The sequence below is a fragment of the Puma concolor genome, chromosome B4 (genome assembly GCF_028749965.1).
Source record: "Puma concolor isolate L17-30 chromosome B4, mPumCon1.1.hap2, whole genome shotgun sequence".
NCBI classification, from domain to species: domain Eukaryota; kingdom Metazoa; phylum Chordata; class Mammalia; order Carnivora; family Felidae; genus Puma; species Puma concolor.
Window position 1 is genome coordinate 127904304 of NC_141673.1, and position 13287 is coordinate 127917590.

The window sequence follows — 13287 nt, forward strand, 5'->3', positions numbered from 1 at the left end:
GGGGGGAACCCACTGGTTTCATCATTTTCATTTCAGCTTAATTCTTTTTTATAAAGTTACTATCTTCAGTGAGTTCTTACTAATATCAGATAGGATTAGTATTCAATAAAAGTCCACCGTGCTTTTAAGGAATTTATGGCAGACCCTGGCCACAGTGCTATGGAAGAGAGTATCCACAAGAGGGTGGCAGACTGGGGTCCCAAGAGGCCGCACAGAATTGCGCGGTGATGCGCTTACTGAACTTGCAGCCGCACTGTCAGCCTTCCAGCCTCAGAAATGCTGCAGAAACAGAGGAAAACACATAGGAAACTGATGTACAAACCAAGATTCCTTAACAGAGGGTAGCTGCTTCCAAAGGCCAGAACACTTGCCTTGGTCTGCATAGCACATATTCTTTCAGTAGTCAGCTCTCAGTGGGAAGCTGATGTATACTCAGCCCGAGGAGCATGGAACTGAGGACATTGGGAAACGTATGCGTTGGCTCAGATACTCTTTCAGTCTGCCATTAAATATGTATTAGGTGGCTGGTGGGCCCTAGAGAAACAAAATGATTAAGACAGTCCCTGTTTCAGAGGCACTAATAATCCAGTTGGGAGGAAGCTCACATAGATACTTTGAGTATACCCTAGTAAGTGCGATGATGTATGCTTTTATTCGCTCCGTCAACAAGTGTTCATTTCATGCCCGTGGTGTACCAGTCACACAGGATACCAAACAAGACAGAAGGGTTCCTACTCTCCCACAGTTAACCTTCTGTTAAGGGAGGCTGGGAAGAACAAACAATCAGATAAATAAAATAATTATATTGCGACTCTTGATATGAAGGAAAAGAATGTGGTGGATATTGTGGGCAAAAGGACCTCCCCTAGGATTTCGCATTTGAAGCAGGTGAGACCAATGTGTCCTTCAGGACTCAGCGTCCCTTTGATTGCAAGAAACACAAAACTAAGAGGAGTGGCGATTATTTGGTCATTTTCTACTAAAAATAATCAGCGATAACGGTAAACTTCAGGCCTGGCGTGGTGCGAGGGCTCGATGTCGTCAGACCCATGTCTCTCCGTCTTCCAGTTCTGCTTTGTCTGGGCTGCTTTCTCTCCCAGGAATGCTCTCTTCACAAGATGTCAGCAGTTCTGACAGTAGCTCTGGGCTCCTAACTGAAATAAATAGAAAACAAAGGACTTTTCTCCATGGCAGTTTGAGGGAAAACCTTAAGTCTTTCTCCAGTTGGCTTAAATTAGCCATAGGCTCATGTATGAATAGTCACTGTCCTCCAGAAAAAGGGAAAGGTTTCAGACTGAGTCATGTTTTTATTTTTAAAGTTTATTCATTTATCTGGAGAGAGAGAGAAAGCATGAGCGGGAGAGGGTCTGAGAGAGAGGAGAGAGCGAGAATCCGTGAGCCCAACGCGAGGCTTGAACCCACAGACCACGAGATCATGACCTGAGCCGAAGTCATATGCTTAACCGACTGAGCCATCTAGGCGCCCTGTGACTGAGTTGTGTTTTGACACTAACACTGAGGCAGCATAGCTATTCACCTCAGAGGCATTTAATCTCTCTGGGCATCTATACCCTCATCTGTAAAACGGAGATGGTGATAGTGCCTGTCTCCGGGACACCAGGAGAAGAATATTCCAGGTAAATAGCAAGTACAAACCTCAGAAGTGGGCAGGGGCCTTACCCATTTGCCCACATGCTGGGGGTTGGGAATGTGGGAGGGTAGAAGTGGAAGAGGGGAGAGAGCTGACAGGTGTGGCTCAGAGTGTGAAGGGTGGGGGCAGCTCCGTGTTTGTTTTCGCTGCTTCCTCTTAGAGACAGCCCTGGCCAGGCATGCCCAGAACTCCCCTTTCTCCAGAAGGCGCTTCAGATGCCCACTGTGAGCATTTATCCCGTTGTTTGTATCGCTGACCAAAACCAACACTTCTGAGGGACAGATTCTCTCTCCAGCTTTGTTAATGCCATCAGTCAGTTTACTGTCTACGCTCATTGGAGTTGAGCTGGTGATATTCAGAATGACTTTCCCCGTTAATGCTTTGATTCATTTTGTGTCCATGTTATCATCGAACACCTAGCTGGACAGTCTTTTTTACCTTTAAATTCAGGATTTTGCTCGGTGCCTCGCTGTTGCCCTAACTGATGTGATCTCTCCAGTCAGGTCTGTTTGGCAGGTTGTGAACTCTAAAGGAAATTATATAGGGGCTTCTGGATGGCTCAGTAGGTCAAGCACCCAACTTCAGCTCAGGTCATGATCTGGTTCGTGAGTTCAAGCCCCACTTCGGGTAAACTCAAGCCCCACTCCAGGCTCCACACACGCTTGCCCTCGCTCCCGCCTCTCTTTCTGCACCTTGTGAGATTCTCTCTGCTCCTTGCTCGCTCACTCTCTCTCTCAAAAATAAATGAGTAAATAAATCAAAATTTTAAGAAGTAAGTTATATAATCTCAACACATAATTCACGGTTATGTAGTATTAATATCCAGCTGTCCGCATTAAGGGATCCATTATATAATTACTTTATTATTTAGCTTTTGAGAGTCAGATTCCATTTAGTTAATTTTAATAGTAGTGTTTTTTAAGTGTAATTTTTGAAGAGGGTGAATTGCACATATGAAAATAATTTTTCCTTTGTGTTTATGGTGAAATCTGTACATATATGTGTGTATTACAGACACACACATATGTGGTTGGATGTCTCTTTTTTAATCTCTACAAGTGGTAAGTATGAAATCAAAAAATAATTCTCTCCATCAAAAATATGCAGTCCAGGTATGAAGTCTATTAAGGAAGCTTGTTTGGGAAACTTACAAATGCCCTTAGACTTGTTTCCTCTTGCTTTTTAGTTTATTCTGGAAATTGCACCATTTAGCACTTCACAGTTTAATTTAAAAGGATTACCTATTTTCTTAAATGCTTAAGCAGGGAAGCAAGTTGGAATTATTGATTTTGCTCTGCATGTATTCCGTGAAAGCTGGATTTGCTCCTTCCCCAGGGAACATACCCCCTGAACTGCATGCTTGCTCGTGACAGCTCGGACCTCTGATACATAACCAAAGACCTTGCCTAATATCCTTGCAACTGCTCGGGGAATTTTTATTAAGTAAAAGCATCATTAGAGTAGACAGGATGATGAAGTTTAATGAGCATCTTTTGTGCATGAGACTGTTAGCTTTGCTCTGCCAGAATCCTCATTTCTCCCCTCCAGTGGGGCAGAGAGTAAGTCTAGAATGTATAGGGTGTTTTAAAACCCGGTTTATATTTTATATTGTCGTATAGCTTAATCTGTATTTTAGGCCATCTGCAAATTCCTTTTGGCTATTTCCGTGGATTTCAAATGCATGTTTATACTTTCCTTTACACTGGGTGTGGGGAACGGAGAGCGGTGAGGGTTGTAATGGAGAAAAACGTGAAAGACACATACTGCCATTAGCGACCTGCTTGGAACCATCTCTTGGAGGCTTGATCTCAAAAAATCATTGCCTTTTGAATTAATGAGATTTCTCCCGGGAATATGGTAACTATTAATTTTTTTTCTTCTTTAAGACTCAGCAGTTTCTGTGCTAAAGGTTCTGTCACCAGCCCCTCATAGCTGCTAGATAGGATAAATAAAGATACTGCAAACGCTTGTTAATAATCTAGGCTTCACACTTTGTCCACAGATTTATTTGCAGACATGTTAAATTTAGCAACCTACCATAAGATTACAGATTATAAACAGAATTATTTCTCTCTATTATTGTCACTGGCCATATAACTTGGATTCTCAAATTGGTTCTTTTCTTGGTCTGTATAAGGACTTTCCATGGAAACACCCAAAACAACAGGAGGGAGGCATATGACACGAGCAAATGACTTAAGAACAGCATATTGTACCTCTCATATACCTGGCATTCGGAAACACAATATTTACATAGCACACAACATGCTTCTACCAGTGCCTTGAGTATACAGAATACAAAAGAATTCTTCAGTCCCCACCCTCAAGAAAGTGGCAGGCTTATTGAGAAGACAGATCTAGGAAATCCCAAAAAAAGATGGAAAACAAGATAACATAGTGCATTAAGGACTCGAACTTTGGCGTAGTTGCCTGGGTTTGATCCGGGTCTAAACTTGCTGAGCCTCAGTTTCCTCCTTTGAAAAACGGAGATAAGAAACGCCCCTTCTTCCCTGGATTGTCGTGGCAGCGAACGCTGAATGGCTGGTAGCCGTAACTGTAACGTGTCGTTATCACGGCACTCTGCTGGTAGTTCAAACCAACAAGCCAAGAGCGGGAACCTGTGTATCATCAAGGACTTAATGGTGCAATCCTGATAACTCGAGTAGTGTTTTGTGAAGGCAGAAATTGGGGCAGGGGGCGAAAGCTCTGAAAAGTCTAAAACGACGGATGGGATCTAAGTTGCAGAGAAGGACCCAGGCAGGCAGGCATTCCTGATGATACTAACCCAGATCAGCAAGAAACAGACCGAAAGGAATGCTGCCCGGGAGGAAGAGCTAATTCCAGGGCTTGGATCGATTTAGCACCATTTTATTTTTCAAACACACGCATGAGCCCAAGCCGGTCTGGCTGCACGTATTCCCATTTTCCAGTTAAGGTAACACACATTCTGGAAAGAGAAAGGACTCTGGGTTACTCAGTTAATAGGTGGCAGAGCTCACCCTCGGTTCCCCTTTACTGTGCTCCCCTCTGCCTTCCTCCAGAACAGCCTTACTGTGCTGCGGTCTGCTGGTGGACAGAGAGACAAGGTTGGCGGAGTTAAGCATCACATGATACGTTTTGTGGCTGCTTTATAACACATACCAGGTTGGGGATACGACCTGGTGGACAGTGGATGCCATTTTCCATGTGTAAACCAAGGAGACGTTATTCTGCCAGTCGTAGGACACATTGGAGGAATGAAAGGACCCATTATAATAATCTAATGACCATCTGATAGGGGCCTCTATTCGGGAAGGCGAAAAAGAGAATAGATAAAATCACACGTTTGTGAAAATAAGAATAAGCACCATAAAGTGACTGATTAATCCATTGAGTTATATAACTGAGCCTTTTGAGAAGCTGTTGAAAGTTGCGTTCTCCTTCTGCTGAAAAAACACATAGAGCTTTGCTTGAAGTTTTGGATACTTCCCTGGGCCCAGACTCAGAATGCCTGTTGCAGGGGAAGCTTCACTCAAACTTCATTCATGGGATAACCAAAAAAAAAACAAAAACAAAAAAAACCGGTGTCAAAACCACTGAAGTGATTTGATCCTGAAGGTCTGGAGACACAGAGGGACAGACCTGTGAAAGTCAGGGTAGGGAACTGTTCCGTGCCCTGGTTGGATTTAATAGTTCAGTGTCCAGGTGGGAATAAGGCACAGCCGGGTTTGAAGACAGTGGTTGGCTCCGTAGGGGGTGGGGACGTGGAGGTGTTTCTAAGAGGTAATCATTGAAGCTGGAAAATTAGATGTCCTTTCTAGGAAGGAAAAAACAAAGATGACAGCAGAAACATAAAGACTTGAAACAGTGTCAGAAGGAGAGACTAAGAACCAAAATAGTATATTTGCAGCCAAGGGAGAAAATTTTCAAGAAGGAATGGGGTGGACCCACGGTGGTCTTCTGCCGTAGCTTGGAGGGACTGAGGGTCTGTGAGAGAGCCTGGGATCCAAAAGAAAGGATAAGACTCGAATGGATCTTTTCCCACAGTGAAAATGTCCATATACGTATGGCAAGTTTACATAGCAGTAATTGAAAAGTGTGCATATCACCTGCCCTGATATTAGTTGCAAACTTTATTCTGATTCTGGTGGGCTGGAATTTTTTGCTGCAGTCCCAGATGTCAACGGGCAGCCATGTTCAGTTGCTTCAAGTGGCCGGTGCGCAGGCTGCTTGTAACCAGATGCGTCCAAAGTGATCAGTCAGATGACCCTGGCTCTCCCTGGATTCGTTTCACAAGGATTCCTCCAGGGGTGGTCTTCAGCAGGAATTCAGCAGCTGTTCGGGGCAGGGCCCACCCCCCACCTCCTGCACAGATGAGAACAGAGAGCCCCCGGGGGGCCGATCGGTGCTGGCTTGCTCATCTCCCACAGCCGAGAACAGCCATGGGAGAGCCTTTGAGATTCTCCAGTGACAGAAGCATGCTCGTCAGACTCCTGTGCATAATGGAACCTTTCCTGTCACTTTGGATTGTTCTTTGTTGGTTTTTTCCACTCCTTTATCATCTCCCAGTTTCCCCCCATAAACCTCAGATGTCAGGGGAGAGAAGAGTTTCTAAGACTCTGTGACATGGGGTCCCCCCACTTTGTGGGTCGAACATTTTGTCCACCTGCAGTGACTGCACTGTTGGTGACCTTGAGCCAGGCTCCTTTTGTCACCACTGTCAAGCTGGCAGGGCCACGTTCCTGGATCTGCTGTGTGCTCCAAGGCAACTGTGTGCTCAAGTGGAAGGGGCTGGCCAGCTTAGCCTGAGTCTCCGACCTCCTGTGAGAGGTTAAAGGCGGCAGCTGCCATTCTGGAACATCTGCTAAGTACCTGCACAGACCAGACCTTTTCTGTGTCTGATTTAATCTTCCCCCAAGCCCTCCAAGGTAGCTGGGCATTTTCACCCTCATCCTTGCAGATGAGGACTTTTGACTATGGAAAGTAGTCACTTTCCCAAGGTCACACGTCATTGAGGGCGAGCAGGGTGCCAGAATGCAGAGGTAAGTGAAGCCCCAGGTCTGTTGTCTTGGGTCCCCCGGGCAGGGTGCCATGGGCTCACGTGGGGCCGGACAGGTGCCACCTGAACCGAGCATGAGGGAGACATGCTGGCTTGGGAAGTGCCTTGTGCCAGGGTCTCAGGGCTGGTGGGGTATTTCCCAGGTGAAGGAGGTAGAACTAGCAGGTGGGGCAAGAGAGAAGCCATCTCTTCAGGAAGGCTGAGAGGCAGGTGTGTCAGGAGAGGAAGATACAGGGTCAGGAAGACAGAAGCCATCCTGAAGGCCGTGACTGCATTGATTAGTCATGTTGTTTATTTTCTGTCTTTTATGATGTTTTGACATCTTGGAGGTCTTGCTGGCTGGAGAGACATTGCCCCTTCCAGGGCTAGCGTAATTCCTAGAGATAGCGACCAACTTATCTGCTACTTTGCCTTTGATACGCAAACCAACCGATCCAAAGCCAACACCTGACCACCTCCTGTATCAAACTCCCACTCCAAGCCAGTATTTCCCCTGCCCTAAATCACCCCAGGACCAGGTCCCCTACACCTGGAGGCCACCGTGACAGCCTTGAGCCCCTGGGAACTATTCAAACTGTGCAATCCTAAGTCCACTCAACCCCGTCCTTTCCTTCCCATGAAACCACCTTGAAGTACTTGGATTCTGCTTCCTGCTTTGTTCTTTCTCCCTCCTAATGGACCCTGGTACTTCCCCTCGTGGCCTTGTGTGGTGTGGCGTGCACCCTTCCCTTGAGAAGCTTCGTTCAAAGGCGTTGACCTCTCCACGTCTCACTCGTTCACCTCTAGAAGTTAAATCTGGGTCCATTCAAAACATGGGCCAAGGCATTAGCTTCAGACAACAGAGGGGGCAGGGAGCGTCCGATCCTTCTGTAGTGCAGAGAGGACAGTTTTTCCACTTGTTCCCTTTTCTTCTGATAGAAACAGCACCCTTTCCCCTGCCCCCTTTGGGACATCCTTTGTCCTTTTTGAAACAGTTTTTTAACTTGTCATTCTTTTCAATGAGCTGCTACCCCAGAAGTCTCCCATTCCTCCTCTGCTGAAGGTAAGCAGACTTCTCACTTGCAGGCTGCCCTGTGAGGCCCAGAGAGGTTCATTTCCTGTATTAGGTCCCTGTTGTGGTAACAAAGTACCATGAACTTGGTGGCTGAAAATAAAACAAATATATCTTCCTATGGTTGTGGAGGTCAGAAGTCTGAAATCAGGGTGTCCTCAGGGTGGCTTCCTTCTGGAGGCTCCAGGAGAGAATGCATTTCCTCGCCTTTCTAGTTTCTAGAAGCTACCTGCATTTCTTACTGGTAGCCCTTTCCCTCCTTGAAAGCCATCAGTGTACCATGTTCAGATCTCTCTGACTCAGACCTTCCAGCCTCCCTCTTCTAAAGACCCCGGTGATGACACTGAGCCCACCAAGAAAATGCAGGGTAGTCTTCCAGCTCAAGATCCTTAGTTAACCTTTTCCACAGAGTCCCTTTATGATACAGGTTTCAGGGACCAGAATGTCCCTGTTTTGGGGGGCCATTATTCTGCCTACCACACTTACACAATGGAAGCCCCATGGCTAATCACTGGTAGAGCCAGGAATGGAACCCCAGACTTAGGACCCTAAAATGCTTGTCATTACCACTCTGCCCCACTGATGTCTCCATGTGGGAATGGCCACTTAGTAAATCACCACTCTCCTCTGCCCACTCAGCTGGAGGAATAAGGGATCACCGGGAGGACACGGCATCATCCCGGCTCTGGCAGTGACTCACCGAGGAAGTGGGTGGTGGGTGTTGGCGGGGGGGTGGGGGATGCATTTAGTTCTGCCTTAGTTGCTTTCTTCAGAGAGGAATAAAACCTTTCTCCTAGAGACACTTGGGTTTGGCACTGATAGAAAATACCATGTCATTTTTTTCAGAGCAAAAAGTCCTAAGGAAGTAATCATTTAATTATCTTTATTTAGTCCCTCCGACTCTAACTCCACATCAGTCCTGTGTCTCAGGAAGCATCCACTGACTGCTTCTGGTAGACATACCAGGTACTGGGCTTATTTCACTAGTGCAGCCTCCTTGCTAAGAAAGCAGCATCGTTTGTTTTGTTTTGTTTTGTTTTTACAGATGAAGAAACTGAGGCACAGCGAGGGGATGGGGGGGGAGGATGCTAATCATTTGCCCAAAGTCAGCAGCTAATAACTTGCAAAAGGAGGATTTCAACGTCAAGTTCAGGAATGCTCTCTCTGTAGGGACTTGCTGTGTCGCCCCAGGAGATCCAGGCACAGTGGGGTCTGAATATAAAAAGGCAGACATTGAAACATTGGAACATTCCGGTTCCTTCCTAACAAGGGGAGCCTTGCTGAGTTCCAAACAGCTTTTGCACCCCCTTCTAAAATGACTTTGCTGGATTACCACCGTCAGGCCCAGCGAAACCCCCACCTCTTCTGGGAACCCTTCTGTGCCCACTTCGGCTCTTACTCATTCAGGATGTGATTGATACGTGGGGCCCTTATCAGATCTTTATTCTCTTTTCCCTCCTCTGACCTCTTATTTGTGTCGCTGTTGCCGGGTTTCCCAGTTCATAAACTATTTCTGCAGATTTTTGTAAGCCTTAAAGTTAAATGCTATCTGTGAGCAAGAACATGCATACTGTTCCCCCTTATGGGGGTAGGGGTTTGCAAACTAGAGGAGAGATCCTTGAGGCTGGAGGGAACCTATGAATGCACAGACCAGAATCAGACCTTTGCCATATGCCGGGTGAGAAGAGCTTGGACAGCAGAGGCCTCCCGGGCACACCCCACACCACACTGCTGTGTTAACGCAAAGAAAGCCGCATCCTGGGATGAGGGCTTAGGCCAGGGCTGTTAGAGGAAAAAGTACATTTCAGTTGCTAAAGCTGAGGGATATAATAGATGAGTCTACCGTGGCTGTTTCTTTAACCTGTTTGATGCATGTGGTGGGAGAGATGCTGCAGGACTGAAGGAAGGGGGGGGTCCCCAGATAATAGAGGACAGTCTTGCCATCGCCGAGATGCTTAATTGCTTCCACAGAGCCCCTTTGCCTGTGTAAGTCCGTAGTCACAAGTCCCAGGAACTGGGACAGGGACATCAATGGGGTCGGGGCAGCAACAGCAGGACAGCTGGGCAGAAACTTCCTCTCTGCTGAAACCAGTGGTTCCTTTCCTGGGCTCCAGGACGTCTGAATGTCCGTGACATAGACTTCAGGGGCATCCGTGGCCCTTTTTAAAGTGAGGAGCATTGGAGGGGGGCTCATGTGGATTTCAAAAAGATCCATTTTCCCGGAGGACAAGCTGTCCTGGGGAAGGAGGTGTTTCTCCTGTAGGGACACGCTCTCAGGCTGAGCAGGACTGGGCCTCTCCGTGAGAGGAGCAAGAGTCTTTAAAGCTCATTTCTACAGAAGTTGAAAGCGAGCTTGCAGTTTCTAATGTTACCTGTCAGGCATGTGGTTAACACCCCCCACCCCTCCACTTCACCTGGAGAACATTCCCAGGACCTGGCTGCTCATAGGTCCGTGCTGCCAGCTCCAGACCCTGCATTCTGAACTCTTTGGGAGCAGAGACCTATTTTCATGGCCACTGCCAGTGGGACCTGCTTGGAGCACTTGTAGGGAGACGTTCGGAAGCCTCTGGAGAAGATAGACCACACTATCACCTGTCAACCCGCCCTAACTGCTCCATTAGTTGGCCAGCTCTGTGTGCTAGGTCCATCCCTTGGCCTGCCAGCCACGCTGTCCACGTCCTCAAGAGCCACCAGTTTGCCTGGCAGGGTGCGAGCATCAAGAGAGGTGTCGATGCCTTGAGTGGACTTTAGAACGAGGGACACCTTGTGCCGGGAGGTCAGTCCATGTGTCATCCCGTCCCATTCAGTTGGCACAAGACCATCACAACAGGCAGATCAGGCATTGCCTTTCCCCGGAGGAACTGAGACACACGCCAGGCTCTCTCTCGGACACAATTATATCAATAAGGGGGGTTAAGATTGAGCCATATTTATTTTAAGGTGGCTTTAATTTTGTTTAATCAGAAGCACTCATAAATTATCGATTAATTATTATCTGCCGTTTGGTTCAATCCTCGCCGCCACAGGCTAGCGTCGCTCTGGGATGAATGCCACCCGCTGTAATTGTCGGGTACTTTGTCAACATTTAATCAACGGTACTTATTAACGCGGCATTGATGTGTGGTCGCCGTCCCACTGCCATCAATCACGTGTGAGCAGCCTGAGCAGGCTCGGACACCATTGCTCTCTGTCACATTATCCAGCCCCTGGGCTTTCCGGCCAGGCGTGATGCTCACTTTTCACTAAATGGGCACTCTGTCTCTTCAGTTCGACCCAGTTTTTGTCATTGTCGACTTAAACGCTCACAGCCGTTAGAGCTTCATTCCGGAACAGCTGGGCTGAGCATTACCGGTTCTCACCGCCCCAGATCTCTTCTGCCTTCGGTGTTGTCACACTCTGCCCAGTGAACGAGAAATTCCGGGACACTTGTCCAGAATTGACCTCATCGTGCACTGCGCGCGTGTGCACGCGTGTGGAAGAGAATTTCAAATTCCTAAATAAAAGGTATGAGCCGGAGACAGCAGAAGGCATCTTTTAGTCTTCTCTGGCTTCCTGAATATTCCTGGATAATAATAATCTGTTCTCCAAAGCCCTACGAGTAAAAGCTTTTCCTGTGTTAGCAAGGTGTATCTCACCTTTCTTCCTCTCTCTTTTCAGCCTCTACGGCAGACACATGCAGGCGAACCCAGAACCGCCGAAGAAAAATAATGACAAATCGAAAAAGATCAGCCGGAAACCCCTGACAGCCAAGAACAAATAAAGGGTTGGCATGGGCTGGACTTCTCGTTACTCCTCTTCCTTGTTATTACTTCTGTTCCCTGTTACTGTATGCCACCAATAAATACAATGTGTGTGTCGCTTTTCCACTCTCTCCTTCTAGCACTTAGCACTTCACCTCTTAACATGCTTTTGGTAGGTGGTAGATTTTTATAAGTTCTCAAAATCATTTCCATTTGTTTCCTTACCACTGCCAAAGGCAGGAAACAAAGCTCTAATTCAACTGCGAATTCCAGAGGAGGCACAGACCTCAGCTCCTTGAATAGATGTTCACTAAGGTGCGTGTTCTCAAAAGAATAATTAAAAAATCATGCGATCACTTAAATGTCACCACTAACACTGTTCGCTCTTCTGTTTATTCACAGAACTCATTATTTTGCTTTGTGAAGAGCTTTCCTTAACCATCAAGGTATTGTGTTAACTTACAAGTAATTTTTAATAAAATCTTGAATTTGTATCACATGGTGCTCCTTGAATAGAGAATGGTCTGGGGGTATACACATTGTTGTTTACCTTCTCCCTTCAAACTGTGCCGTCCAGATTGTATTGGTTGTAGATGATAAACTCTGAAACTTTGTGGGAAAGAAATACAAAATTACATCAGAGTTGGTGTCTTCTCACATGGATTTGTTAGGTTGGTTAGTTGGGGTGTGTGTGTGTGTGTTTCCTTTGAAGACTGTTTCTAAATTAGGAAGGAGCAGAAAAACAAATCTCTGGGAGACTCTGCCAAAGGATTTTGGAAAGCAGCATTTCTTAGCTGAAGAAATGGTGACTTCTGCCAGTGGCTGGTAGACAAAAGTTGTGAAACGGAGGGAGAAAAACTCAAGTATGTTTCTCATCACTGCAGAAAATCTCACATCAGAGCATTCTTCCGCGTGGCTTCGATGGTGCCAGCGAGGTTGTGTAAACGGGCACGCACTCCCCCTGCCCCACTTGTGGGGTAGAAACCGCGCAGCAGGGTCATTAAACAACCGATTGTTTAGCATCTGTGATAGGCAGCTGTGTTCTTACCTACAGTCATGTGGATGTAAGTGAAAATAAACCCAGGCACAGGACCCTTGTGCTAAAGAGGCCTGCCAACACCAGTGCCTTGGAACAAAAGGAGTATGAAGGCATTACACTGTCAGACAGATCGGGGCGTCTCTACCTCTGTATCCCCTCCCTTCACTTTCACAGCGGAACCCCCAGGACCAGGACTGCCAGGAAGTAGGAAGGGCCAGAATCAAAACATGGCAACAACGAATCCTGAATTACTTAGGAGTTGGACGTGGCATTTAAATCAGAAAGACCATGGATCACAGGCACTGTTTCTGGAAAAGGTCTTGATCGAACATTCCTGTGGGCTAAGGAATCCCCAGGTGTCCTCACCTGTTTGGTGTTAAGACTGACTGAAGTTTTCTAGGTGCAATCTTTGCCGTGGCCTGAATTGTTTAAATTGATTTTTTAGCTCATAATGCTGGAGGAAAGACAATGCCTGTGTTGTGGATTGGAAAGACTTTTGTCTAAAAGTGAAGTGGCAACAAGGCATTAGTAAAAATATCACAATATACTCTTACGAATAATTTCTTTAAAAGATGAACACTCTCAATAGAAATGTAGGCAGTACACATAAATTCACAGAGAGGAAATCTCTGTAAGGAACATGAAAAAACGTCCAAGCTCACTGGTAATCAAAAAAATACAAATCAAACCAAAAATAAAAATGTGTAACAATGAGAAATGTGCAAATATTTTTTCAAGGCCGTAGTTAGTGGTGGGGAGTAACATGAG

At 46.5% G+C, this 13287-nt stretch overlaps 1 protein-coding gene across 3 annotated transcripts in view; it reads left to right on the top strand.

Moving 5' to 3' along the window:
- RSU1 (Ras suppressor protein 1) overlaps positions 1-11974 on the top strand; it is a 203399-nt gene extending 191425 nt beyond the window's left edge. For all 3 annotated transcript variants that reach the window (XM_025930696.2, XM_025930694.2, XM_025930695.2), the window contains one exon: positions 11398-11974. In XM_025930696.2, coding sequence (XP_025786481.1) covers positions 11398-11483 — 86 coding nt within the window. In that variant the 3' untranslated portion in view covers positions 11484-11974. The remainder of the gene's footprint in view (positions 1-11397) is intronic.
- Positions 11975-13287: the final 1313 nt, after the last annotated feature.